General features: G+C 38.7%; 1 protein-coding gene across 3 annotated transcripts in view; it reads right to left on the bottom strand.

The window, feature by feature from the left end:
* cps1 (carbamoyl-phosphate synthase 1, mitochondrial) overlaps positions 1-19,130 on the bottom strand; it is a 68,452-nt gene extending 49,322 nt beyond the window's left edge. For all 3 annotated transcript variants that reach the window (XM_082509406.1, XM_082509404.1, XM_082509405.1), the window contains exons 1-21: positions 18,814-19,130; positions 17,462-17,571; positions 17,039-17,183; positions 15,448-15,537; positions 15,309-15,365; positions 15,127-15,219; positions 14,913-15,002; positions 14,179-14,307; positions 13,884-13,990; positions 13,592-13,733; positions 13,274-13,351; positions 12,536-12,634; positions 12,311-12,406; positions 10,524-10,713; positions 10,093-10,250; positions 9,702-9,830; positions 8,401-8,545; positions 5,484-5,694; positions 5,023-5,221; positions 4,757-4,933; positions 2,245-2,366 (exon numbers count right to left, since the gene is read on the bottom strand). In XM_082509406.1, the coding sequence (XP_082365532.1) occupies positions 2,245-2,366; positions 4,757-4,933; positions 5,023-5,221; positions 5,484-5,694; positions 8,401-8,545; positions 9,702-9,830; positions 10,093-10,250; positions 10,524-10,713; positions 12,311-12,406; positions 12,536-12,634; positions 13,274-13,351; positions 13,592-13,733; positions 13,884-13,990; positions 14,179-14,307; positions 14,913-15,002; positions 15,127-15,219; positions 15,309-15,365; positions 15,448-15,537; positions 17,039-17,183; positions 17,462-17,571; positions 18,814-18,936 (2,690 nt within the window). In that variant the 5' untranslated portion in view covers positions 18,937-19,130. The remainder of the gene's footprint in view (positions 1-2,244; positions 2,367-4,756; positions 4,934-5,022; positions 5,222-5,483; positions 5,695-8,400; positions 8,546-9,701; positions 9,831-10,092; positions 10,251-10,523; positions 10,714-12,310; positions 12,407-12,535; positions 12,635-13,273; positions 13,352-13,591; positions 13,734-13,883; positions 13,991-14,178; positions 14,308-14,912; positions 15,003-15,126; positions 15,220-15,308; positions 15,366-15,447; positions 15,538-17,038; positions 17,184-17,461; positions 17,572-18,813) is intronic.
* Between the last annotated feature and the right edge of the window lie 7,733 nt (positions 19,131-26,863).

The raw sequence follows: 26,863 nt of genomic DNA, 5'->3' as shown, positions 1-26,863 counted from the left end.
CACACACACACACACACCTCTGAATGGTCCAGACCTGCAAACTGCTTTCATACAGGTTTGTCCACAGGTTTTATAAACTGTTTTATAAACTTCATAGATTCGGCCACACCTGATGATGACCAATAATCATGTGCAATGGCAAAGTAATATATTTAGTATTATTCAGTTTCTTTTTGGATTTGTATTTCATCTGAGGTTGCATTTACCCAATTTTAAAACTGTCTGGGGAGAATTCAAAATATGTCCTGACACAAAACCTTAGAATTTAAAGAGAATGAACTTTTTTACCATGACTCTGTTAGCTTATCACAAGATCTGAGGTAGTGTGATGGATTCTGTTATTAGTAAGTACTCAAGGAAAAATGGTCCTTTTAAATTTTTGTTTACATGTTGTATTGAATTTTCTAGCCAGCTAAAAACCAATCTAAAACATGAACTATAATTGCAACATTACTGCAGTAAAATGACAGAGGAGGTGGTAGGTAAAACCGCTCCAGTGCATGATAAAATATTAAACTTTATTAAAACAATACAACATTCCACACATTAAAAAAAACATAATATAAAAACACCACATTGTAAGTGTTGAAAGTATTCTTTTTAGGAGGTATGCAAACTTCCATTTTCTTCCTGATTCAGTAATGAGTTAAACTGAACAGATGAATATGCTGCTATAAAGTTGATATTGACTTTATCATCCAACTCCCACATACAAAGCAACAAGCAAATGTAGCAGTATTTCTTTAACTCAAGGTAGAGACAATAAGGGATTCTATTTTCCTGGTAAACCACTGCCTTTTCTTCCTGCTCCTTATCTGAATTATTTATAACCTTATAGCGTAACAATATTGGAAATGTCAAGTGTGTTTTAACTCCCACTGCACGTGGCTTTGCTGAGAAATAACAAACCCAAGAAACGGGAGCGGCAAGTCAGAATCAAAGGAAAGACATTTGATCCCAAAGCTTGGCTGTGTTGTGAGCAATTTTGTCTGGAAAAGCAGTTTAAAGAATGAAGAAAGCCCCTCGCATGCCATGAACCGATGTGAATAGACCATCGCGCACAAATAAAACACTCCACCATATACTTGCCCGGAGCCATTGCGGCTATGTGTGAATAGAAAGTTGCTATGTATTCTGACATATTGCAAAGACACATGAACACACAATATGTTTTAAAAACTCACTTTCCCTTGAAGTTTAAACTTTTAAATGATTATATTTACATTTGTGTGCATAAATCATTAAATTGCTAGGGACTGTCTGTGGTTTATCTATACCCAGGTATCCATGGCAGCATGATGCAATTTTAATTTATAGAAATGCAAGTACCAATAAAAAAAAGGACTCAATACTATATTCATATTGACTTGTGCAAACAACTTTGGAAAAATAGAACAAATGGTCAAAAGTAAGCTTTCTTTGGAAATGTTAACACCATTGCATAAAAGCATATAATGCGTAATGTAGCAACTTTTGCAGAAGTCTCAACATGTTCTGTCTGAGCCCGACTCCTCCTTAGAGGACTGCAGAGTTACATTATGCAGCCAGTGTGTCTTTTTTCACTAAGCCAGCTGACCAAATAAGAGAGCGTGCAGTACGTGATGCAGTGTACAAATAAGGATTAAAATATGTTGTATTATATTTTTTCCTTGTGATTTAATTGTAATTACCCTTCAATCTAGAGGAAAAAAATTCTTACGCACACAAAGACTGCTGAGCAGCAGAGCATGAAGCCCACCCGTGCTCAGCACCATACTCCATCAGTCTGGCAGCAGACTAACATTTTCTGCCCATCCCCATGTCCCCTGCTCCAGAAGAAGTGAAAACTACAACAACACGCCGTGTGTCAGGCTGTAGCAGTGGGTGCCCACCAAACGGCCAGCCATTAATTATTAAACAGCAGAGTCGGAAGAAAGCACCAGGTAACCTGTGGCTGAGCAATGATAATTCACAAAGGCTTGGATTTGGGCTGTCCAGGTAAGAGCTGAAGGGCAGAAGGACAGGAAAGAGAAAGAGGGGGAGAAAGGTAGTTGCGAGGAACCCTGAGAAAGAATGAAAGGAGACAGACACAGAGACTAAAGAGACTGGGGCTTATCTAATTTGTGGGCACAGTTTTTCATGTTTCTATCCACACCCATAAACAAATAGACGGCACATCTACTTTTTAAAAAAAAAATTTTATTAAATGTACATATCTATTTAAGTAAGTTCAAGTTACTTGAATAAACACTCCGCATGCTTTACCTGTTGTAGTTTGCAAGATGTTGCTCCACGTTTGTTATTCCATGAAGTTTGTGGAGGAACCACTTGTCTATGGCTGTCAGCTGGTGGATCTGATCAACACTCATCATGCCACTGTAGAGGGCCTGAGAAGTAAAAGCAAGAAACAAAGAACGGGATCATCATGATCTTCCATTGTTACGACTATTACGAAACTCGGACATGTGTTTAATTGGTCAGAGTTTTAAAATTTGATTTTATTCTGTGATCGGCTGCTCATGAGAAAAACCACGCAACCAATAACCCAGTGATCTCTAGTGTATTATAAGTAAATCAAGTGCATGAACAATACAGAGTATTATTGCAACATTTCATCTAAAAGAAAAATAAGTATTTTATCTGAAATAAAGTGTCTAAAATGTCAGGCTGATAGTGTGCAAGCTCCTTGTACTGAAAGCTTTTTATTCACAGCAGCGCCCCAGGTCATTTACAGCATGTCATCCCCCTCTCGCTCTTCCTACCTTCCTGTCTTCCAACTGTCACTATCTAATAAATGCAAAAAGCCAAAAAATAAATCTTAAAAATCTGCGCACACATACAAACAGTTTCCAAGGACAACTTGCCAGAAAGTCCAAGGTTATCTGTAACAAACCATCTGGTGCACCAAGTTATCAACCATGAGAAATACCTACAAAGAGCAGACCAATATAGTCATTTCCAAAACAGGCTGGGATGCCTTGCAAAATTTATGTAGGCTGGAAAGTCATCTATACCCTACACGCACTTGAATGTAGTACATCGTGAAGCAAGGATGCCAAAAGTAGAAAAAAAAAAAAGAATGTTTTCAGTTGTTGCATTTGTGCATGCAGACAAAAACACTTAGGAATAACAAAAGTATAGTTATATTACATTTGCAGTGAAGCACTGAGAACTGCTCACCTAACAGTTGATGTGTCAAGACGGCGTACGTAGCTGAGGTTCAGAGGCGGTCAGACTGGTGTGTAGACAACAACCTGGACCTCAATACCACCAAGACAAAAGAACTGGTAGTTGACTTTAGAAGGTGGAAGTCTGAGCTGCAGCCTGTCAGCATCAATGGGGAGTGTGTGGAAAGGGTCTCCAGTTTCAAGTTCCTGGGTGTGCACATAGACCCAGACCTCCAATGGAGCTCAAACACCTCTGTGGTTTTGAAGAAAGCCCAACAGCGTCTCCACTTTCTGAGAATCCTCAGAAAAATGGACCTGAAGGAGCTGCTGAGCGTCTTCTACCACTGCTCCATTGAAAGTGTGCTGACATACTACATCTGTGTGGTTCTCCAGCTGCACTATGGCACACAGACAGGCAGTCCAGAAGGTCATTAATATGGCCCAAAAAACTCATTAGGCATCCTCTTCCCTTCCCGAAGGATCTGTACAGCACTCGCTGTCTCAAGAGGGCACGCAGCATCCTACAGGACTGTGCATACCTAGGACACTGGGTGTTTAAGCTGCTGCCGTCTGGTAAGAGATTCAGGCTGCTGAGGTCCTGGACAAACAGACTAAAGCGCAGCAAAAAAATTCTGGCACAACTTCACCTGCTTCCAAGGTGCATGGAGAGGATGAAAGAATTCACAAAGCAGGAACTCCAGCAACACTTGAGGGAAGATGAACAACTTTGATAATTGACCAACGCGTAAGAAGGAGTGCTATGAATATACACAAAAAAATAAAAAAAATAAAAAAGGACAGTCTTTAATGGTAAAGGTACGTTTGAATTTAGAAAACAAGATTACATCATAACATGATGTTAACATTTCATTATTACTAAGTTAAGTTACTGTGTTGTGTTGCAATGTGTCGTGTCTTGGACCTTTACATCTGGCTGTAAGTCTCTTACAGTTGATGCAATTTGTTTTTTGCTTTACACACAACAAAGAAAATGTCCCCAAGATGTACAGGTGTAAAACTAAAACCATTCAAACTGTTTGAGCTTCTAACAGTCTGAGATCATGTGGATAGCAGGCAGTTTAGCTTTGAGTGACAGTAGCTATGCTTACCACCCCGCAGCATTACAGACTCATGTAACAGACTAGAGATCAAATGTGGATCATCAATCCCTGACGCTGTCACCACCTCAATTATCTCATTCAATACTTAAGGAAATTGATCCATCTACACCGGTGATGAAAAACATGTTCATATGCTGGAGCCATAAATGTTTTTCACCTTGTAAGATCTTTGTGCCTGAAAAATAAAGCTCAACCCTGTGCTTATAAGTGCTGTCTCACCTTCATCTGCTTCTATGAGGAAAGCTACAGACACATAGCAGTATATGTTTGCGCGATCCATCTTTCCTCTCTCTGGAATATATTTGAAGAGCCCTACTGTCAGCTCTGTTTAACTGAATCGAAATTTAAATGACGAGTACAGCCACAGGATTAAGCATTCATAGCTAGGCATGCAGGGACTTTTTTTTCAGCAACACTACAAAATGTGATTTTAATGAGCAAACTATAGTGAGTGTCATTTATTATTAATGTAATGAAGAATAATTGTACCTTAGCGAGGGAGAAGATGCGGGTGCTAGAGGGCACAGCCAGCTCCTGTTCTAGATCGTGGGTGTCGGACCACGGCTTCTTGAGTGGCAGCCGGGGCACAAAGCCATCTACTGATGGATGGCACATCCTTAAGGCCTTCTGCATACTCTCCTCAAACGTACGGCCTATTGCCATCACCTGGATGCAAAGGAAGAAAACACACGATGGAATAATTGGCTTGCCAGAACGCTGAGTAACCGAGTGAGCAGTTAAATGTTTAGCCCCACCTCTCCTACACTCTTCATGGCACTGCCTATTTCACGAGACATGCCGTGAAAGCGGTCGAGGTCCCAGCGAGGAATCTTGGTGACGATGTAGTCTAAACTGGGCTCAAAGCAGGCTGTGGTCTTCTCTGATACAGCATTCTTGATCTCAGGCAGGGGGATTCCCAGAGCCAGCTTAGCAGCCACAAATGCCAAGGGGTAACTGAAACCAGAACCGGAGTGCAGGGAGACCAAAATCAAATAACGATGGGCAAAAGTGCAAGAATATTTTATCAAACATAATTTGTTTAAAAAAAAGAAAGGGTTAAAAAGTGAGTACAGTGTAAAATTATTGTTTTATTACCTCAATAGTCTGTCATACATAAATATCTAAGATCTCTTGATGTGTTAACGTGCATTTTTATCTTCTGCCGCATGAGTTCATAACTCTGCCTTAAAAGAGCCTGTTTCAGGTGTCAACTTACCCAGTTGCTTTGGATGCAAGAGCTGAGCTTCTCGATAGCCGTGCATTCACCTCAATAATGCAGTACTCCAAAGAAGATGGGTGTAAGGCATACTGGATGTTGCATTCGCCAACAATGCCAAGGTGACGTACCACCTTGATAGCAGTTTCACGGAGCATATGGTATTCCTCATTGGATAATGTCTGGCTTGGTGCCACCACAATGGAGTCACCTGTAAAAGAAGTGTTGTTCAGAAGTTGTTCAGACTAAGATTCGCTTTAACGAATAATAAATATATATCTAAACTTGGCTTTAGTTAAGTGAAAGTGACAGAAAAAGTAAACGTGTCACTTAAAAGCCATGGAGTGGTTGTAGCGGGGTTGTTTTCTTTTTCTTTTTTTAAATTAGAGAAACTTTTACATACAATAATTTTAAAACATTAGAGACTGTAAAAATTATTTACAGTCATCTCATGTTTTTCCTTATTCATTTTTAGAGGAAAACAAAAAAGCCATGTGACCAAAAAAAGTGTGTCTTAAATTGAAAACACACCTGTTTGCCTGTTTATACAGTGGACTTTGTGAGAAGCACTTAAACCAGCCTTAATGCTGGCAATAAGAGCAGAACTCAAACCCAACACTTTTTTTCCTCAAAATATTGATACTCTGTGCTCTCCTACCAAAACAGGACAAGGACAACAGCTCTGCAGAACGTCTACAACTGAGTGCACCACCGTGCATTTTCACTTCAATGTCAGTGATTCAAAAAAAAAAAAAAAAAAAAAAAAAAAAAAAAAAAAAAATTGTATCACCTCCCAATGACAATCACTTCTGAATTGTCAAAGGGAGTGTTTGTTTTTTTTAATCAATTCAAATTACACACCTGTAGTTACAATCATACATCATCTCATGCTAAATGTAAATCACACGTGTTTTGCATCTAATTGCATAAGCATAACTATAAAATGATCTGTAGAACACCAGTACTCTGTTAGTTTGGGACGTGTGTATGCATTATGGATCCACATGGAAAGGAACAGCCAGAGGACCTGGAAAATCTGACTGTGATGTTTAAGAGGTGGGAGGAGGAGAAAAATAAAAATAAATAAATAAATAAATAAATAAATAAATAAATAAATAAACACACACACACACACACACACACACACACACCACAACAACAACACCACCACCACAGGAAGTACAGGAAAATTAGTCAATCATAAATGGGGGGGAAAAAAAAAAAAAGTAGTAATATGGTAATCAGAACTACCATGCATAGAGAATGAGTCTAAATCACACTAATCACAAAAAAAAAAAAAAAAATCCATGTAACATGTGGTATTTGCATAATCTAGCGTGGGAAAAAAATAAAATAAAATGACAGGCAAATGTACAGAGGTTATCAAAATCAGACTTCCTGCGACAGCTCAGACAGCATGAAGAACACTGCTTGCACTTCAGTACGGCAAGGTAAAATGAAAGGATAAAACACCTTAATCTTATAAACTAGCACACCACAAGATTGGCCTTAGGATAATCTCAAGTGACAAATCTGAATTGCAATGGAATTTGGGAGGATCCGCCCAAATTCTGCAGAAGGATCAGCGTGAACGGACACGCAAAGTATGTGCAGGTCAATAAAGAGCTGCGCAAACACAGACATCTGTTTATGCACCCAACATAAGCCTGCATACCACAAGTGGACAGACTGCATTGGCTTTATTGAGTTGTTATTGTTATTATTATTATTATTATTATTATTATTATTATTATTATTATCATCATCATCATCATCATCATCATCATCTTATTTTGCAATTTTTCTATTAAAATGGTTAATATTTCTGTAATCCTGCCAGTCCCTACAATTCTTTATATATTTCAGTATATCACTACCAATTTACACTACCATATATTACTACCAAGAGTAAAAAGAAAATGAACATAAAATACAATAAAATTATGTTGCTGTAATTCCAAAGACATGCATAACTATTTTAAGATAAACCGTGACTGAACCATGAGAATTCACAGAGGCTTTGATTTGAGCTACATGTGTTGGTTGATCTCATAGGCAGAGCGAGAGAGAGAGTGAGAGAGAGAGTGAGGGAGCGAGAGAGAGCTGGTGAGCAAGAGTAAATTTAAAATGTTATTCTTTATACAACTCACTGTATGTCAAATTGTTCATTTACCTTCAGTTTATTGGATCACAACCAATAAAGGCATATGTACAAATTATCCAGTGACCAACAGCTGCTTGCTGCCGACCAGCATTGCTCCATCAAATCTGGCTAGAGTGCCAAACTACCTGAATGACTACAATAATATAATTTGAGGCCTGCAGACCGCATAATCCCTAAGTGAAGACCCAGTGATTGCTACACATCTCAGCCCGGCTCTGAACTAAGCCGGAGAAAACAGTTAACCAACCGAACTTTAACTTGAACTAACTTCTAATTTGTTTACTCTCAGAAATTTGATTATCTTTAGTTTCTTTTATTCATCAATAATCTGGGAAACAAATATCTCTCTTTTGTCATTGCGTCAATGTTTTACGTTTATGCCAGGTGAATAGGGAGCAACTGTGTCGTTAGTTTCAACCAGTGTGCTCTTGTAACTGTCCAGCTTCAAGGTCAGTATGTCCTTATTGTGCTGGCTCCCAATGGAGTACCAGTAAATACCTCTGAGTGCAGTTCTTTATCGACCTGCACATAATAATTTGTGTGTCAGAGCACAATGATCCTTCTGCAGAAGCTTTAAATTTAATAAAATTTAAAAAAAATAAAAATAAAAATAAAAAATAAAAAACCCTCAAAAGACAGGTGAAGTGTGCTCAAAGATATGGAGATTGAGAGAGAAACAAATAAAATATTTTTCACAAAAATAATAAGAAAGAGCCTTTCATGGTTTGAAAAGGGCCACAGATTAGTGCCTACCTGTGTGGATGCCCAGTGGATCGAAGTTCTCCATGTTGCAGACGGTGACACAGTTATCAGCAACGTCTCGTACCACCTCGTATTCCACCTCTTTCCAGCCAAGCAAAGACTTTTCCACGAGGATTTGATTGCTCATGGCCAGAGCCTACGATACATAAACAGCTTAAACAATTTAGATGTGTGTTTCACTACAATCATCAAACTGAAGCAGAAAGAAATTAATACCTATATATTAAAGTTTAAAGTAAGTTAGTTTAAGTAGTTAGTAGTTTAAGTAGTTAGTAGTAGTAAATGCAGTAGAAGTAAATGCAGGACATCCATACTGAAATGTATCAAACTAAAATTTGTGTTTTGTGTAGTAAGGATTTTTGATCTTTTTAAATAGTGTTTTATCTTTGTAATGCAAACTTCCAAATCACAGTGACAATCACAGAGAAGATGCTTTTCAGAATGCGATAAATGTGCCCTATAGCCGGTCTGTCCTTGTCAGTTATCAAAATAAGGGTTAGAATTGTTTCATTGCAAACTGTCCTTCTGGTTTGTCGATAGCTAAGATGCTTTGTTGAATCAAACTAAATGTAGTAATCTATTAGGACAGTTTGCACCGAAACAATTATCAAACTCTTTTTGATAACAGACAAGGCCAGACCAGGTTAAAGGACTGTCTACCTTGGGGTTTTTGTTTTGCATTCTTGTCTTGGTGAACTGCCCTTGATACAAACCAGGTGAACAGCTGCTGAGTATAATTGGTACCAATGCACTTGCCATTGAAACTTCCAAATGAAACCAAAAATAAATAAATAACTAAAGTAAGCTTCAAAGAAATACTTAAAAAGAGCACAAACATTAAGCATAAAAAAAAAAAAAATTAAAAAAAAAAAAAAAAGCAAGCACGCACCAATCTAACACAGTCTGGCACAAGCGGTTCATTTTGAAGCCTGTGATCATAGATTAGAACCAATTGAGCTGTCAGACATAATGCTGAAAAGGGGAAGAGCACAAAAGAATGTTGCTTAGCAACAGAAAACTATTCCTTTCTTGGCACAGGACCAAAGAAATGTATCTGAACAATTTCAAAAGGTATTATTTCTGTGCAGGTTCATGCTGTAAACTCGAGAAAAGGTATAAAAAGAGGAAAAAACATGGTAAGCCTAGGTATAAATGCTCTGATTGATTTGGACAAAAGATTTTGAATGTTTGCTTAAATGCCAGGAGAAAAAAAGGACCAGTGAGAGAAAAAAAAAAAAAAAAAAAAAAAAAAAAAAAACATTAGCTATTGATAAGTGTCTGCTTTTTCTGACCTTCTGGGCAGTTTCCTCCAGCTTTTCTTTATTGGCACACAGACCAGAGCCCAGACCCCCCAGAGCGTAGGCCGATCGCAACATCACCGGGTAGCCTATCTGCTCTGCTGCTCGTAATGCATCAGACACCTGAAGGATGCACATAAATGTTACGCTTCCCATAACAAAAACTGTTGATATGGGCTTTAAACCACTATAGAACTATTACAAACACAAGACCTCCAATATAAGTAATGTCAATGACTTCTTTTTTTTAACACTAACAAAATGCTGGAATCAAGAAATTAGTGGTAGACTACAAGCTGACAGGATATTTTAGTATCTTCTATACGTAGTTACCAAACGTATCGCTCAAGAACACTTTTTTCGGCAACTGGACATGGGTCCTTACCGACTCAACAGCAATACTAGGTGCAATTTTCTCATTGATCTCCATTAGTTTGTCAGCAAAAAGCTGCCTGTCCTCTGTTGCCATTATGGACTCCACAGGGGTTCCAAGGACTTTCACCCCATACTGGTCCAAGATCCCACGCTGGAATAACTCTACCCCTGAAAACAAATTAAAGATGCATGGTTAAACACACACACACAAAAAAAAAAGATATGTCTAAATAAATTACACACATATGTATATATAACACATTTATATTATATCTATTATATATGTTTTACCTTTTTAAGGTAAAAGATTTTTAATATAATATAAAATATATAATACAAAAGGTTTTTAATATAATAGAAGACTTAGACGTAACATTTGAACTGAATTTCATTCCCTTTGGTCAGTTACACGTACTAATCAAGCAACTGTGCACATCTTACCACAGTTGAGTGCAGTTTGTCCACCCATCGAGAGCAGGATGCCGTCTGGACGCTCTGTCTTGATGACCTCTGTTACAAATTCTGGCGTAACAGGCAGGAAGTAGACTGAGTCAGCCTGCTTGGAGCCCACTTCATTGGTCTGAACGGAGGCTATGTTTGGATTCATGAGCACAGTCTTCAGGTTTTCCTCCTGTATGACCGCAAGGGAAATTATTAAAAGCAAACTCACCCATGACAAAAAGTCTTCAGGGACACTTTTACATCATGTCTGACATTTTAGATGTTCTAAAGTGTTTTCCAGGCCTGTCACATATCTCAGATACAAGAGGCAAGTGTTACTAACAACATTAGCAGCTCTGCTCAATTCTGTGCCCCAATTCAAATGCTAAATAGAATTCAGTCCTCATTAATTTTATCATTGTCATATTGCTGTCATTTATATTTTATTATACCAAACTTTATATTAAAAAAATGATTCCCTCAATTTTTCATAAAAGTCCATTCAAAAATTGGAACATGGGGCCCAGAGATAGTGACAAATTACAGTAAAAGCAAACACCTAAGACACAGCACAACAGCATCAATGCAATTTGGCATTTATTTTTCAAGTCTCTGGAATGCTACAGAGGGAAGGAAAATCATTCCTTTAAAAGATATTCCTTTTACAGGCTGACCTCTAACAGGTTGGTCAAAATGTCCTGTGGCCATTTAATTGGGTTAAGATCTACTGACTGCAAATATCACAGCATGAAATTCATATTGCTGTGCCCTATGTCATCATAGAAGAGAGTATTTACACAAGAATAAAAATGTTACATCCAAGGATAAAGGGGGTCACTCAGGACAACTTTGTTTTCATTTGCAGTGACCATTCCCTGTAATGGATAAGTGGAGCTAACCTATGGCACGAAACGGCCCCCCACAGTATAAGCACGGTGGCACCAAATGCTGTCATTGTTGGGGTCAAGCACTCAGGCTGCCACGGAACTCATCTGGGTATAAACCTTTTTCACGTCTCTGCAGATCACTGCCTGTTGTTTTTGTTTTTTTTAAATTCCACTAATTCCTCAAATATGTTTTATTTCTTGAAGTGAGCGGTTTATGCAGTACTATAGTGTTGGTCCCTATGCAATTATCAAAAAGTCACAGTTATCTAAGGAGGATTTACTGTTTTTTCAATGCATACCAACTATAATGCACAAGAATTGCAGTTATCAAATGTGCTCTGTCCATGAAAAACTCCTTTTACGTTTGCCTTTTTTTTTTTTTTTTTTTTTTTTTTTTACAGAGCTTAATCCAAATGCAAGTTTAGTCACAGTTGCCCATTGAGCAGTATTAGCTAGTGAATCTCCTGCATCTGTGTCCAAATAATGAACCATCTTTCATTATCATTTAAATATTCTCATCTTGCCATATTGATTAAAAAAGAAAATCACAATCAACTGGGCCTGCTCAGCATTTTTAGATCTTAATTAGATAAACTAAAATCCCAGTGTTCCACGTAATTAGGGAAAAAGCTGCCAAGCTCATCGATGAAATAAGCTACAGCATCTTAACTACCCAATATAAGGACAGTATAGCAGAATAAATGACACATTTAAAAGTCCATGAATTAAAATGCAGACAAATTGGATCATCACATCACTTTAAAAAAAAAAAAAAAAAAAGTCTGCATCGACTCTCACACATAAAGTCACATGAAACACACTTCTATGCCTTCATTCACAACCATATTAAAGTATTATTAATTGGCTACAGAAATGATTAATTCATCCAGATGCTCTGACCTTCATGGCCTTGATGGCTTGAGATCCAGAGTAGTCAAACTCACCAGCCTGACCAATAGAGAGGCCACCAGAACCCAATACAAGCACCTTTGAAACCTGCGTCGACACAAAAAGGTGCGATTGGCACCATTTAAACAGCAGGTTCCACTAAATGACTGATATAAAAGTCTCTTATGTTCAGAATATTTGAAGTTGAACCTGCTCAACCTGGGTGAAATACTCTACCTGGGCCCTGGGAGGGATCCTGGGTTTTATGGGCATGACTGATGCTATGCTGATATTCTTTCCTTTTTTGATCAGGGACAAAAAGACATCAAAGAGAAACTGTGGGGGAGAAGAAAAAAAAAAGCGCCTTATAATCACAGTTTAAGTATTATATTAACGATATTGTTTTTTTTAATGGTCTCCTGTTAATCGTTTTGGAGCCAAACCCCTATATTGGTTAAAACAAAAGGCTAAATTCTGGCTAAAATGTACATGGAATCTGAATTCAATTTAACTAAAGTGACAGATCTTTGAGATCAAGACAAACGTGCTGAATAAATGATCTTCTAATGCAAAAGTGTGCCATTCGTCCATCTATCCATTCGCTTCCGCTTATCCTTTTCAGGGTCGCGGGGGGCGCTGGAGCCTATCCCAGCTGTCATAGGGCGAGAGGCGGGGTACACCCTGGACAGGTCGCCAGTCTGTCGCAGGGCTATGCAACTAACATCACCCTCAGCTTACTTAGATCAGATTCTAAGAACAGTTAAAAGATCTGCACCTGATGACTTCTGAGGTCTGACTGATTATTGCTACCTGGACACCACATCACTTTTCCAAACCATTCACAACATTTACACAAGTACTATTTTAGAATAGAGCTCAAAGTTTTACGCAAGTTCCATTTTGTGAATATACTTTAATTAGCTGGAGTATAGTGTTCAGGTACTTCATGCAGCACCATCAAGTTTTTTTAATTACCTCTGTGTCCGTGGGACCGCCCTTAGCCTCAGGGTGAAACTGGGCTGTAAAAACAGGTTTAGTGCTGTGCATGATCCCCTGGAAATTGTGAAATAAAAATCATGAAATTATGTATATATTAAAAAAAAAAAAAAAAAGATACTGTTAGCATTTCGAAAATAAATGCATCTTTCCAAAATATTAGTGTAAACATCATACAGTCCTGTATTTGCTTCAGTTATTGCTGTAAAAGAATTGTTTATTTCTTTATTTTTATAGCCAAAGCCTAGGGAAAAAAGTCCTGTTAAAGACTGAATATTCACACAGACTGAAATCAACCTCATTGGTGCCATCATTTGCGTTGATGAAAAGCGGGCCCCACCCTGGGGGCAGGGACTCGCTGTCTATGCCATAACCGTGGTTCTGTGCGGTAATGAAGGCCTGGCCCGTCATCACATTCAACACCGGCTGGTTCTGGCCTCTGGGGACCCACAGAAATGAATAAAACACATCATCTACTTCATTACATTTTCTGTCGGACAGGTTACACTTTAGACTGAAATCTTTATCTGAATGCAGAGCATATACAGCACGCTGTATCATATTTATGATTGGCTGTTAAATTGGTCACCTGTTGCCCATAGGTAGTTTGTATGACTTGGCTCCTGCAGCCAGGGCAGTGATCTGATTGCCCATACAGATCCCAAATACTGGCTGGGGACGATCGCTCTCCAGCACCTTCACAAAATAAATATTATTACAGAAACAATGGTGGAGCTATAAACACAGTTATGAAAAGAAATTGTTGAAACAAATATATTAAATATTATATAGATAGAGCTCTGCAACAATTTTAGTTCCTTGTTAAACCTGCGAATCAATACTCAAGTCTCTCAGTTCACATAAACATTTGTGAAGCATCCTACCTTGTGCACGTTATTGATGAGTGTCTTGGCCAGAGATGGATCTCCTGGTCCATTAGATATGAACAGGCCATCATAGTCTAGACTAAGCAAGTCCTGGTCCCACGGCACTAGGTGGACTTCTGCACCTCGCTGCACAAAAGCACAAATGTAGTTATTTTGTAATCTTCTGAGTATACTTAAAATGTCAAATGAATGTAAAATCAAAGTAGCAGAAGATGACATTTATTTTATCCCCCTAGCTGTAAAAATAACTACAGACAACACCAAATAGACATAATGTCATAATGAGAGCTCTGACATTTATGGTTTATAATCTCCAAACATGTAATGTAGTTTAAAAAAAAAAAAAACAAAAACTGAAAAATAGAACAAAAAGAAAACAGAGAAGGGTCAACGCTGAGTGTAACGAATAAGAGCAAATCGATGAATACAATGTTATAACCAATCCAATTAAAAGCAAATATCACAAGTCATTAACTTTGAGTACAAACATGATGAAAACCCACTCTCTTACCAATCTCCATGCCAGAAACAAATTTTACATTTCTGGAGCTCATTAGGCCCAGATTTACTTTCTCAAAATTTCTAGGTCAGGTTGCAGAAAGCATGTAACAGAGCGCTGACTTTTTTATTCTGCGTTTATGCAGAGGAGGTCATTTGGGGCTAAGTCACAAAAACAAGGTCTCCAAATGGAACGCACACAGTCGAACAAGGATGTTTCACGCAACTCTCACCTTAACCAGCAGTCGAATTATGTTATGTTTAATGCCACAGTCGACAGCCACCACTTTAATTGGGTTGCCTTTTCCAAAAACTTTGACTTCCTGGTGAGTATAGAGGCATGACAAGAAGAGGTTAGTGCCATTTCAAAATATCTAAACAAAAGGAGTTTTTAAATCTGATATTATCGTTAAATTAAAAAAAAGAAAAAAAACTGGCAGTTGTTACCTTGGTTGAAACTTCTGCTACTAAGTTTTTCTGATTGGGGTCAGTTATGTCAACAGGCTGACCATCAAATTCAATCTTCCCCAAAACTGTTCCCTTAAGAGAAACCACAAGCCAAACATATCAGAAACTGACCGACTCATTCATTAAACGTGAAACAGATACAGTCTTTCTAATTGTGGTACCTTATCTCTGATGACTTTGGTCAGCATCCTGGTGTCTATCCCAAACAGTGCAGGAACCTTTTGAGGGTAAGATTTACATTAACAGAAAAGTCATATTCATCATTCACGCATTCTCACAGCTTCTAATTTGCAATCTAACCTTCTCTTCTTGCAGCCATTGACCCAGAGACTTGACAGAGTTCCAGTGGCTGTACTCGTGGCTATAGTCTTGAACCAGTAGACCAGATACCTAGAGAAACCAAAGCATTGTATGAGCCTTGGAAAAAAAGTCCAATTTAAAACCCCTCCAGTCTATTAACTGCAGTTACACAGTTTTAATAAAAGGGTCAGCCATTCTGACCTGATGCTTCAACCACTTAACCCTAGCTGTAATTAAACAAAAATTCAGTGAAGTAAAAAAAAAAAAAAAAAAAAAGGAAAATGGCCATGAGTGGTCAGTGCCAACTGCAGTGTTAATTCTTTATTTGCCAGAAAATTAAAGCAGCTCTAATATGATTCAACATTAACAGCTGACATTGTTATCAGTGAGAAAACTGTGGTGGATTATATGCAGTTAGGTCCATAAGTATCTGGACAATTTATGGCTTGAAAAGCAAACAGACTGCCTTCTGGCAATCATTTTCATAGCCAAGTGAAGCCGTGCACAAAGCCAAACACATAAAGGATCCAGAGGTGAATTTAGTAGCCATTCACTGAAAATCTCAATATGAAGAACAAAGAGATGCCAAGCCAATTTAAGGAAGCCTTAATGAGGTTGAGATGTATCAAAAACTTTAAGAGTGACCAAAAATAACCATCATTCTTAAAAAGAATGAACGCACCACCAGCTCAGCAACACCAGAAAGCTTCAAAAAATGGAATGAGCACAGAGTTTATTTTTCACTTGATTAAGTAAAACCTTTCACATCTATCCAAGTCAAGAACTCTTTACGCGGTAGCTGTATCACTGTTAAAGTCTACATTCAAGAGATGTCCTCAAGACTGCAAATAAAGCGTTTGCATCAAGTTGCAAACCACTGGTTACACTTAACAGGAAACCCTTCCCATGCTCTTTGGGCAGGTCGGAAAAAACTATTTAGGCAGCTAAAACTTAGCTTGTAACAGAGAGATGGGAAGCGAAAAGTTTGAAGAAGAAAAGAAACAGATCCAATATGTCACATCAGCTGTCAAATATGGTGGAGGGAATGTTATGGGCATGTATTGCTGGAGCGCCTATAATGGATTGGGCCACTAGTTGAATTGGCTGTAATGGATTGGCTATAGCATTTGCTCGTATTAGCGAAATACTTCAAAAGTGATCGGACAGAACTTCTAAGTGCAAATGGATAACGAGCCAAGCATACTGCAGAAGCATCCCAAGACTTTTTCTCAAGACAAAAAAAAGTGACATTTTCCAACTGCAAAGTCACCTGATCTCAACTCAACAGAGCATGCTATTCAGTTATTAAATACAAAACTGAAGGCAGAGAGAGACTCATAAACAAGCAGCAACTGAAGGAGGTTGCAGTAAAAGCCTAACAGAGCATTTCAGGGGAGAAAATGATATTTGTCTGCATTAGTCTGGTGATGCCCATGGGTTCTAAACTTGAGGCAGGCATTGTTTACACAGGATTTCTATCCAATTATTAAAAACAAAAGAATGAGACAAACGCTTGTACAGTCAGATAATTACTCAATGTAGCGGAATATGAAGACATGCTTGTAAGACAAGCCACACCTTAGTTACCTACTTGAATGCGTTCTGACTCTACATGTTTTCTCAGGCCTAGCTCATCCAGTTCCTCTGTATTCGGCACACCATAGTTCCCTACAATAGGATATGTCAGCGTCAGTATTTGACCTCTATAACTTGGGTCAGTCAGGGCCTCGGGATACCTAAAGTAGAAAAAAAACAGAAACATTTTGTAAAGATTTTTATTGAAGTGATTTATTGGTTTTAAAAAAAATGCACTTAAACTCACACTTCTATTTAAAACTATATAAATGTGACTGATGCAGAGGTTATCAAATTAAAAGCAAGTTTCATGTCAGATGTCAATGCCTTTTTGTTTCTTCAAATATGTACTGGAATTGTTGAAATGTGCCATTCAAAAGAAATAAAGAAATAAAAATCTAACGGTGTTATAATTTCAGTCAGCATTTCTCCTTCTTACCCCACAAGACCAGTATTGAAGACCAGCTCTCCAGCTACAGAGGCATCATGCCCAAAAGAAATCCCTTTCATCCTGGTGCCATCCTCCAAGACCAGGTGGGCTGTCTGGGCCTGGGAGTTAAAAGTAAAGTTAACTCATTCACTGCCAGCCATTGGCAGTGAATGAGTTAAACCCATTGACTCATGCACTGCAATTGACGGCTATAGACGTCAATGGCAGTGAATGAGTTAAAAAAAAATAACATAATATAAAAAAAAAAATCATCACACCCCAAAATAATATATTCTCTTTTTATTAAGAGACTTTGGAAGAACCAAAGGAAAGACTTTGAAAAAGATGTGTTGTAGATTTTGAGTTTAGATGCAATGGCAACCAGTGACGCTCTGGGACATCATGCTGAAACTGCAGGCCTGTGTGAATTGTACTGCGAATGCTGAGACAGACAAATCTGTTTTTCTGTTGTGTAGGAGTGAGAGAGTGCATCTGTACACGTGTCTAAGAGAGAGAGAGAGCTGCATAGATTATTAAAGAGGCTGGTGTGATGCACCATGACCTCCAGATAGCAATCAGGAAAACAGTGACCAATATTACTCGTACTCGTCACAGATATAAAAATATTAGCATACCACCGATTTATTCACAGCCTTAAGATCTTTTAAATTAAAAAAAAAGTAATTTCTCAATTAATGCATTTACTTACTAACGTTATTTAGCAAATTAATGCATGTCATTTTAAAAACTAGTACTTTATCTACCACAACCCTGACTCGAAACAAATAAAATTCTCGCCTTTTCCGTGAATGTTGCAATCAGAGATCATCTGAAGCATGACGCAACACTCCTTCTGATTTACACGTTGTGCATAGTTGTGCAGCTGTTTGCCACTTTAGCCGAGACAGGCATGTGAACATCTCACCCACTTACAGCAACTCATTTTACAACTTCTTTTACGAATTGTCACACTAAAATTTCACTTGTCCATGACCGCTCCAATCTGCCTTGAAAAATCAGCCAATTTACTAAAATGTTGCACAATGAAAAACGTCAAGCTCTACCACAAACAACTCAGTGTGTTTTATAGAATATATTCGTGTGTGTATTCGCCGTATGCAAAGCATGCCTGACGCCATTTATTTTAATACACTTGCAGTTTCTACCCCCCCTCATCTGGCACGGATTCCTATTTGCCAGCCACCATGTGGATCAGCTGTTGTTTGTAAACTTCAGCATTTTTTTCCTGAACTTCAAGGGCTGAATAAAGTAAATTACTTTCAGCGAGATCTTTAAAACAGTTCAGTTCTTGGATTTATCGCAGACAACAGTCCTTACCGGTCACACTTCTGTTTTCTTACCTTGACACTAAAAAGTTTTGCAGTGTGAAGTCTCAGGCAGCCCGCGTTCCCCACGTTTCTGCCTAACACGCATCCTTGTCTCAAAGATTTCACAACGCTGACAGCTTGGAGGATTTTTGCCATATTAACCTATAAGCAGACTTTTAGTAAGACGGCGCAGACGTGGTTGAGAAGCTACTCGTTATAACAAATAACTGAGGGAGAAAAAGTGTGAGCGAGATTTAAGCTTTCCCTCGTGTCCACGCCGCAGGATTGCAGTATAAGCAAGTGAGCGCTTGAAACGTTGATGTGGATTCGCCGGTGGGGAATTGTTGAAGCGCGCGGTGTTTAGGGCCTCGGGGAAAGCCGAATGAATGTAGAAGTAGCATGTGTTTAAATTTCGACTCACGGGTAAAGTGATCACATCCCAGCACTAGAATGGTTGTGGTTTTCTAAACAGTTGATGCAACAATATTGTTTAACCTGTTGTTGAATTGAAGATGACAGATATCACAATACTGATATTGTGATTTTAAATGTTCAAATATTTATGGACCTAATTGTTTATGCATACGTGCTAATACACAGTTGTCGAACTCCAGGCCTCGAGGGCCGGTGTCCTGCAGGTTTTAGATGTGTCCTTGGTCCAACACATCTGATTTAAATGGCTAAATTACCTCCTCAGCATGTCTTGAAGTTCTCCAGAAGCCTGGTAATGAACTAATCATTTGATTCAAGTGTGTTGACCCAGGGTGAGATCTAAAACCTGCAGGACACCCGCCCTCGAGGCCTGGAGTGTGACACCCCTGTTCTAATACCTCTAATTCCTTCATTTTTATCAAATTGAAAATTCAAAACAATCACTATCACTGCAAATACAAGCTACAACACAGAGGTGTACTTACTGAATGCAAGGAAATCTAAACACACGTGACCTTTGTAACATTCAATTTGGGATCAAGGCCACACCTTACTTACCTAGCTGCACTGTGAGATGTCAAAAATATATATTTTGAATTGACTTTAATTGTTTTGAAAGCATAAAGGAACACTCATTCTTTTCATTCTCTAGTAGAGCCAAACAAAAATAAGGTCCACTGTCTCAATACGAGGGAGGAGGGACACAAAGGATAAAAATATAGTGCACGATTAGCAGGAAGTGTTCAGAAATGTAGCTCTGTAGTGTATCAGCGTGACTTAACCTGTGAACTATATAATCACAGTCACCTGTTGGTTTTCTAATAAGTTGACCTTGGATGTAGCTTTTGTTCTAATCATTTGGCCGTGTTTCAACATTATTATAGAGACTAATGTCAAGCTAAAAACAGGCTTTTGACAATTTTTTTCTTAGATTATGTTTTTAGTTTAAGTTACAATGGAAAAAAACAACAACTGACTTTTTAAAAAATGTCTACACACAAGACATTTGTGATTAAATGCACACCCTGCATTTTAGAACATTAAACACAGACAGAGCTAAAAGAAAAATGCTTTCCCACTGGGAATAAATGTGCCCACTTATAGCAAACTTTTGTATAGTGCTTTCTGTGCAACAAACTCTATACAACATTTTCTTTGAGGCCAATTGCCTGCAAAAAAAAAAAGGCAAACTGACCATGGAGTGGCTGCATGGTGGTAGGATTAGAGTGTACTGTGTATTTGCTGATCACTGCAAGACTGGTCCTCTGTGGAGAAGGCTGTCTGACTGCCACTCTGCTGTGTTCAGCAGTCTGAACAAAGTGGGTGTGAGTACTAGAACCTGTTTAGATCAGGAAATACCTCCACACTCCAGAAAATAGACTTGGAACTATAACATGTGCTGTATAGTTAACTTTGTTGCCATGTGCCAGTCTTTAGCATTAAAGAAGTGCTCTGGTGCAATATGTCATTGCATTGTACATATATGCCTCATTTCCTGTGCTGAAGCTTATTTTGTTTTTATTTTTATATTTTTTTAGTTCTGTGCATTTTGTGTAGTTCCTTTCTATTTGATGAAACTGCCCTCCTCTCCCTGCAAACCACAATCATTTCCCCGATCAAAATGAACCTAGTGAGCTCCTTCTGTAGATCTGTGGAACACTGCTGACATCCAGTGGCAGATGTTGTGCAAGAGCTGCGGAGGGATCTTGAGTCACTGAATAGTGTTACAGCAGCTCAGTGAGTGGGTACACTTGATGTGTAGATTTGCAGCTCTCTGTATATGCATAAGTAAAATAACACCTTCGCTCCTACTATGTTGTAAAAGCTTTGACAGCTTTATCAGTAAAACGACAACTAAATTTAAGTCAGAGGACATGTCTTTTTTGATGTAATAAAGGATGTGATGCATAGTCTCTGTTTATACTGCTGTCTAAACCTCACTTAATACCATTACAGCTTTTTTAAACGGTTGATGTTGTAATCCAATGTAGTGAACTTTAACATTTAACAGGGATTTAAAAGGTTGGTTTCATGTTTTTGAGAGCAAATATCCAGCACAAGCTTAGCCATTCAGGTTAATATTGGTTCATTTTCATACAGTTCGGTTTTATTTATATAGCACCAAATCACAACAACAGCCACTTCAAGGGAACTCAAGCTTCTGTCTCTCTATAGTCAGACTGTTTATTTCTGTGATCGTGCTGTAGCTTATGCAGTAGTTTACATTTACAGTACAGTATTATTCTGCATATTAAAATAACACAGAAGAGCATTTCATGTGCATAGAACATTTATTTATGTATCCTTTTAACAACAATAAACGTGAGCTATGCAAGTGCAAATCTTCCTTGAGTGCATGGGAGTATAGCCTACTGCAGAGCCCACTGCTGAGAGGATAATTAAATATAATGGTTCAACCATATAAAGTTCCACTATGTGGAAATAAATATTCCGAAAAAAAAGAGGCATGAACAAGTAAGGCGTCTGCAGGAGATCTGTTAGTATGTAGTGAAGAGAGACAATGTCACATTGAAAATTAAAAGGTTAAGTGCACCGGTTGAAACTGATCAGATTGTGAAACTCTAACATTAACTCCTACAGTCATTTGGCCTGGAGTCTATACATTACAGACCTCATTACACATCAGTTTTCGTCCTGGTGCTGAACCTTTACAGTAATAAATCATTTTATTTGAAGTTGTCCTTGAGAAAAACCCGTCATAGCAGATCCATAAGCCCGAGAATTATTACTGGCATTAAAAAGCTTTATATTAAGTCTGTAAATATTTTTATGAGACTATGAAGCCACTCAACACTTAATTGGGCAATAACTTTGTTCCTCTGTCACTTTTAAATACACAGGTCATTTAAACAGTGCCATCAAATATCCGATTTGATGCTGGGTCGTTGTTTTTCTGTTTTAAAAATAATGCGGTAAAATAAACATGCACTCAGCGTTTAGAGATTTTCACTGCACTATATTAGACCGAAACAACTGATTGTATAATTGTAATTATAGGACTGTATTCATATACTATATTCAACTGTATTCAATTTCGTCCTCTCATCTTCTCTGCTGAATGTTTCCATTTACAGATAGAGTGCCAAAATTCAGCCTTAGCTCTTTTTATCAATAATGAATAAACTGCATCTAGAAAATAACTATGTGATGACTGCGAGAACACGAGAAGCCTGGGCAATGTACTGTATGGCTCTTTATTACTGGGAGGGCTGTCATTAGCTGCCTTTTAAATTCCTCCACTGATTGGCTGGCGTACGGCCTAATGAACTCTAGTGTCTATCCTCGGCGGAGGGATCCCACATTGTCTGCAGTTTCAAGTGTGAGTTTCAGATGAGTTTCAGATGGGGACCAAGCTTAAGAGAGGACTTAAATAGACGCCCCGCTAACTCTCCCCGCTGTTTGCCAGGTTTCCAAGTCTTGGCCCTGACATAAGAGAGATAACTGGTGCTTCGTTTCAAGGATGTATGGTGGGGTTTGTTCGCCGTCAGTTCGGACTACTTAAATTGAGCAGTTTGACTGACAATACTTTCACTTTCCATATGAAAGCAAGTTTGTTTGTATAGTGTGTTCCAACAATAAGACTAATAAAAAATGCTATTGAAAAATATAAACAGGTCGAAAAAAGAAGAAGTGTGTGTGTGCGTGGGATGATTTTGGAGGTCTGAAAGGTTCATAAAGTAGCAGCAGATGAGAAATGTACAGCACCGCAGGACCAAACCTCTCAGTTACAGTTCACAGCATACAGAAAGCAAATGCACGGAAAGCAGTGATTTGTTTCACATTCATGGCCGACCTGATTTTGTTCAAGTCATTGCGCACTTAGGCTGGATTTTATGCATACAGCACTAATGGCAGGAGAGCAGGAGTAGTGACATGTGTATCAGTTGTTGCAACAGTTGTAATGACTGGAAAATTGTTTGTGTGACTTTCTGAACCAGTACTTTGAAGCAAAACGTTCCATTATTTAAAAAGAAAAAATAGTAAAACTATATTTTAATGCTTTCATTTGAATTATTCTAAATGAACAGTCGCTGATTTATAATCATTGAGTCAAGCCTCCGTATCTATAATGGAGTTGTGTTGTATACTGTTAATACAATCTTTTGAACAAGGTTTTGCTAGCATCAATCAGTGCCTCAGCATGAGCTGTCAAGCTGGTACAAAATCCGCTCACAGTGTTACCATACATGCTTTGAGTGGCATTGTGACAGTTTAGCAGTCTTGCTGTGACAGCAAATTCAACCTCTGGATTATTAAAGAAAGTTATCGTCTGGAGAGAAAAGAAGGAGCAGACTTTTCCCTTTGGCTCGTATTAGATTCCCATCCTCTGTAGTGATGCAGTGGCCTCAGTAAAAAAGGCAATAGGTACCTTTGTTTAGCCTGAACCCATCTTAAGCCCTGTGTGGCCAGTGTGGGGCTTTCTAGAGAGCGAGGGAGGGGAAGAGAACACATGGGCCACAGAGGCTGCATCAGACCCCTTAAGGAGCCATGGCTCCCGCTCTTTGAAATCCCAAGAAACTTCACACCTCTCTGTGGGGACTATAAATAGGCACCATCTGTCCCCCAGGCTCAGTTACAGCCTCATTCCTTTTGGCATGGATGTAGGGCAGAGAAGGAAGCACTCAGGGTTTAAAAAGAGGGGGCGGTAGATGGAACCAGAATCCAAAATTTACTCTGCTCATCTCAGAAGACTGACTCAGTGACCTCTGCTGAATATTTTGAAGCAAAGGAAGTCCTTCGCTACGGTCCGTCATTTCCTTCTTTTCAGTAACCCTTTCAGCACTGCAGCTCCCCACCGAGCCAAATGCCAGTGACCAAGGAGCTTCTGCCATCTTTGGAATCTTACACCACACTGCACTCATCGCATGATGTTTTTCTCAAGTTCATGTTCTCAGCATTTCATTAATCATGCTTAACGCAGGAGTACTCCAAGGCTAGGACAGGTGCTATGTCTTGAAATCAGTACCTCTGTCTTTCCTTCTTCGTGGAATCTTAATTGCACAACTCGTAATTTCACGGCTGTTTTAGTTGCAGTACTATAAAATCCAGAATTTCCAGTACGGATACAAGTTAGAAATACTTTGAACTGCAGAATTTGACAAATTACTATGAACGCAAAGTAGCAAACATTCATTGCCACTTTATGTCACAACTCCATTCCTGAGGTGAGACTGTTATAGCACCTGTCCTGAAGCAAACCTTGGAGTGATAATACGAAATGCCTCTCTTGTCCCCACCAAGGGCATAGCTACAGAGTGCGGAAGTGACCCAGAGAAGACAGGTTAAAGCAAGGTAGCTGCAAAAGAATGCCCATCAAAAGCCCCCCACTCACATCTATCAACTGCTTTGTTCAACTCTACTGCAAACAATTTCTTTGTCTTTCTGTGATCTTTCTGTGGAACATAATTTGGTTATTACTAAGTAGGAAGATAATAGGCTTTCACTTCAATAAAGACTGTTTGTTTTACCCCACTTTTGGTTATTGCTTCCTATTACTGTTTTGCTTTAACATCCCAGATCCTCTATAATGTTCAGTGATGATTTATCTTATCCTATCCACTTCAGACTCAAAAGAAAAGCTCTAGTAAGAAGAAAGTTGAATAAATACAAACATTTGTGTAGGGAATGCACCATGGCTGATTCTAACTAGTGATCTAGACTTTTTGTATGCACTATTTCTGTTATTTCTTTAACGGGGGAAACAACCACTAGCAAAATTGTGGTTGTAAGAGCTAAACCTTTATAGTGCTTGTTGACCAACTGGAAGACCTGACTACCAAAGAAGGAATACGAGGCACATAAGAAATATGAATAGCTCTGACAGCTCACGGTCTTCACCCTAACTAGGATAATTATAGCTCAGTATTGTCTGAGCTTGGAAGAAGATTGGCTAGCTGGTCACTTTGCATAGCTTATTATATGATCAGAGAATATATTCAGGGTATTTTAAAATAAAGTTTAAAAATAAAAGAAAGAAAAAGTACTTTTTAAATTACAGGTACATTATGTAGACCTATATAACGGTAGCGACATGGCTACAGGGCATGTAGGCTGGTCCTCCAAGGAAGGTCCAACCTGAGACTGGAGAAATGGAGTATGGGTGAACTCTATATCAGCAAAAAAAGAGTCTTACACTTGTTTATCAATATGGTACAAAGGTCTTAAGCTGCTCCTTTTCCTTTATATTTTGCTAAGAAAATGGGAAATAGGTGCAAGCATTTAATAAAATATGTGCAACCACAGGTGGAAATATGGCATATGAGGCAAAAACAGTCTATACAATTCTAATGAGCTTGAAAATCAATATTTGCTATGACCACCTTATTTTCAACAGAGCCTGAACTCTCTTAGTTAAGCTTTGAGATTTCTCTAAGCAGGTTTTAGGGTTCCCCAAGCTTCTTGAAGGACATTCAAAGCTTTTCTCTGAATGTTGTCTGCCTTTTATTCCATTCTTTGTCAAGATTATCCTACGTTGGTTAGGTATCCAGGTATCCTTTTACTTGGCAGTGTATTTGAGAACATTGTAATAACTGCCAATCAATTGCTTTCCAGGTAGTATTTCATGGTAGACCCAAATCTGACCTTTTCTGTCTTTGAGCTCTATCGTGCTGCTGAATCCATTAAGGTTCTATAGTGGAGCTCAGTTTGGACTGCAGCACAGGTGCAAGGACTGCGGCAGAGTTTCTATAGGGGGAGGGAGTAAAGGGAAGTCAGACTCCAAGAAGATGAAGTGGAGTGCTGGGGGTGAGCCTAGATGACAACTGAGGGACTGAGGCTTTCTCTGGCTTACCCTCACGGAGATGGGGTCAGTGAAAGCAAGTGGGTGGGGAGTGTGTAGGGGTTGGGGGCTGTGGGGTGAAGGAATTTATGCTGTTCCTTCGTCACTTGGCCCTGTCATGGTGTTGGGGGCAGGGCGGCACCGCTGGCACTGGGAGACAGATATAGACAAGAATTAAGGAGGTAGAATTTGCACTCTTGGCCTTGTCTGGGTTACTGGCATCAGCAGCTGAAAGCTCCACTAGGTCGCCATCTCCCTGTGCCTTTACATCACATCCTTCCTGTGGTTGTGGTGACCCCTCCTCCCCATTCACCTCCCTCAGTAGAGAATCAAACTGACCACAGCTGCTGATCTACCCAACGCACATTATCCGTGACTAGAAATAAACAATGGCTCTTTATTAGTTCTGAAAGACACTCCTTCCACCACCTGTTCATCTAAAAAATGAGATATTGACACTGACATATTAATTTGAAGTAGTCCGATCAGTTAGGTTTTTTTTCTGACTACAGCCAACAGCAGACATATTTCTTACCATAAAACGTCATATGCATTTATTCCTTTTTGAGTTTTCTACACTCTTAGATACACACATATTCCAAATGTATTTGTATCAATACTCCACTGGCACCACATATAATAGGGTCATCTCAAGCTAAATATTAAAGCAAATGTGCCATGTTCTTATGATTGCACCATCGTGATATCAGTTGCACATATTCTAAATATGTTGTGTAATATTTTAAAGGAATGTTAGAAATATCGTCACCTTAAACTCACTGGAAACACGGATATCTGTGCTATATTTCAAATAAATTTCTGTGCAATGCTTGGATACACAGCTGATGGTAA

This window comes from Aulonocara stuartgranti, assembly GCF_965226115.1.
Source record: "Aulonocara stuartgranti genome assembly, chromosome: 16".
Classification (NCBI taxonomy): Eukaryota; Metazoa; Chordata; class Actinopteri; order Cichliformes; family Cichlidae; genus Aulonocara; species Aulonocara stuartgranti.
The sequence above is the reverse complement of the archived record's forward strand: the minus strand, read 5'-3'. Positions and strand labels throughout refer to the sequence as shown.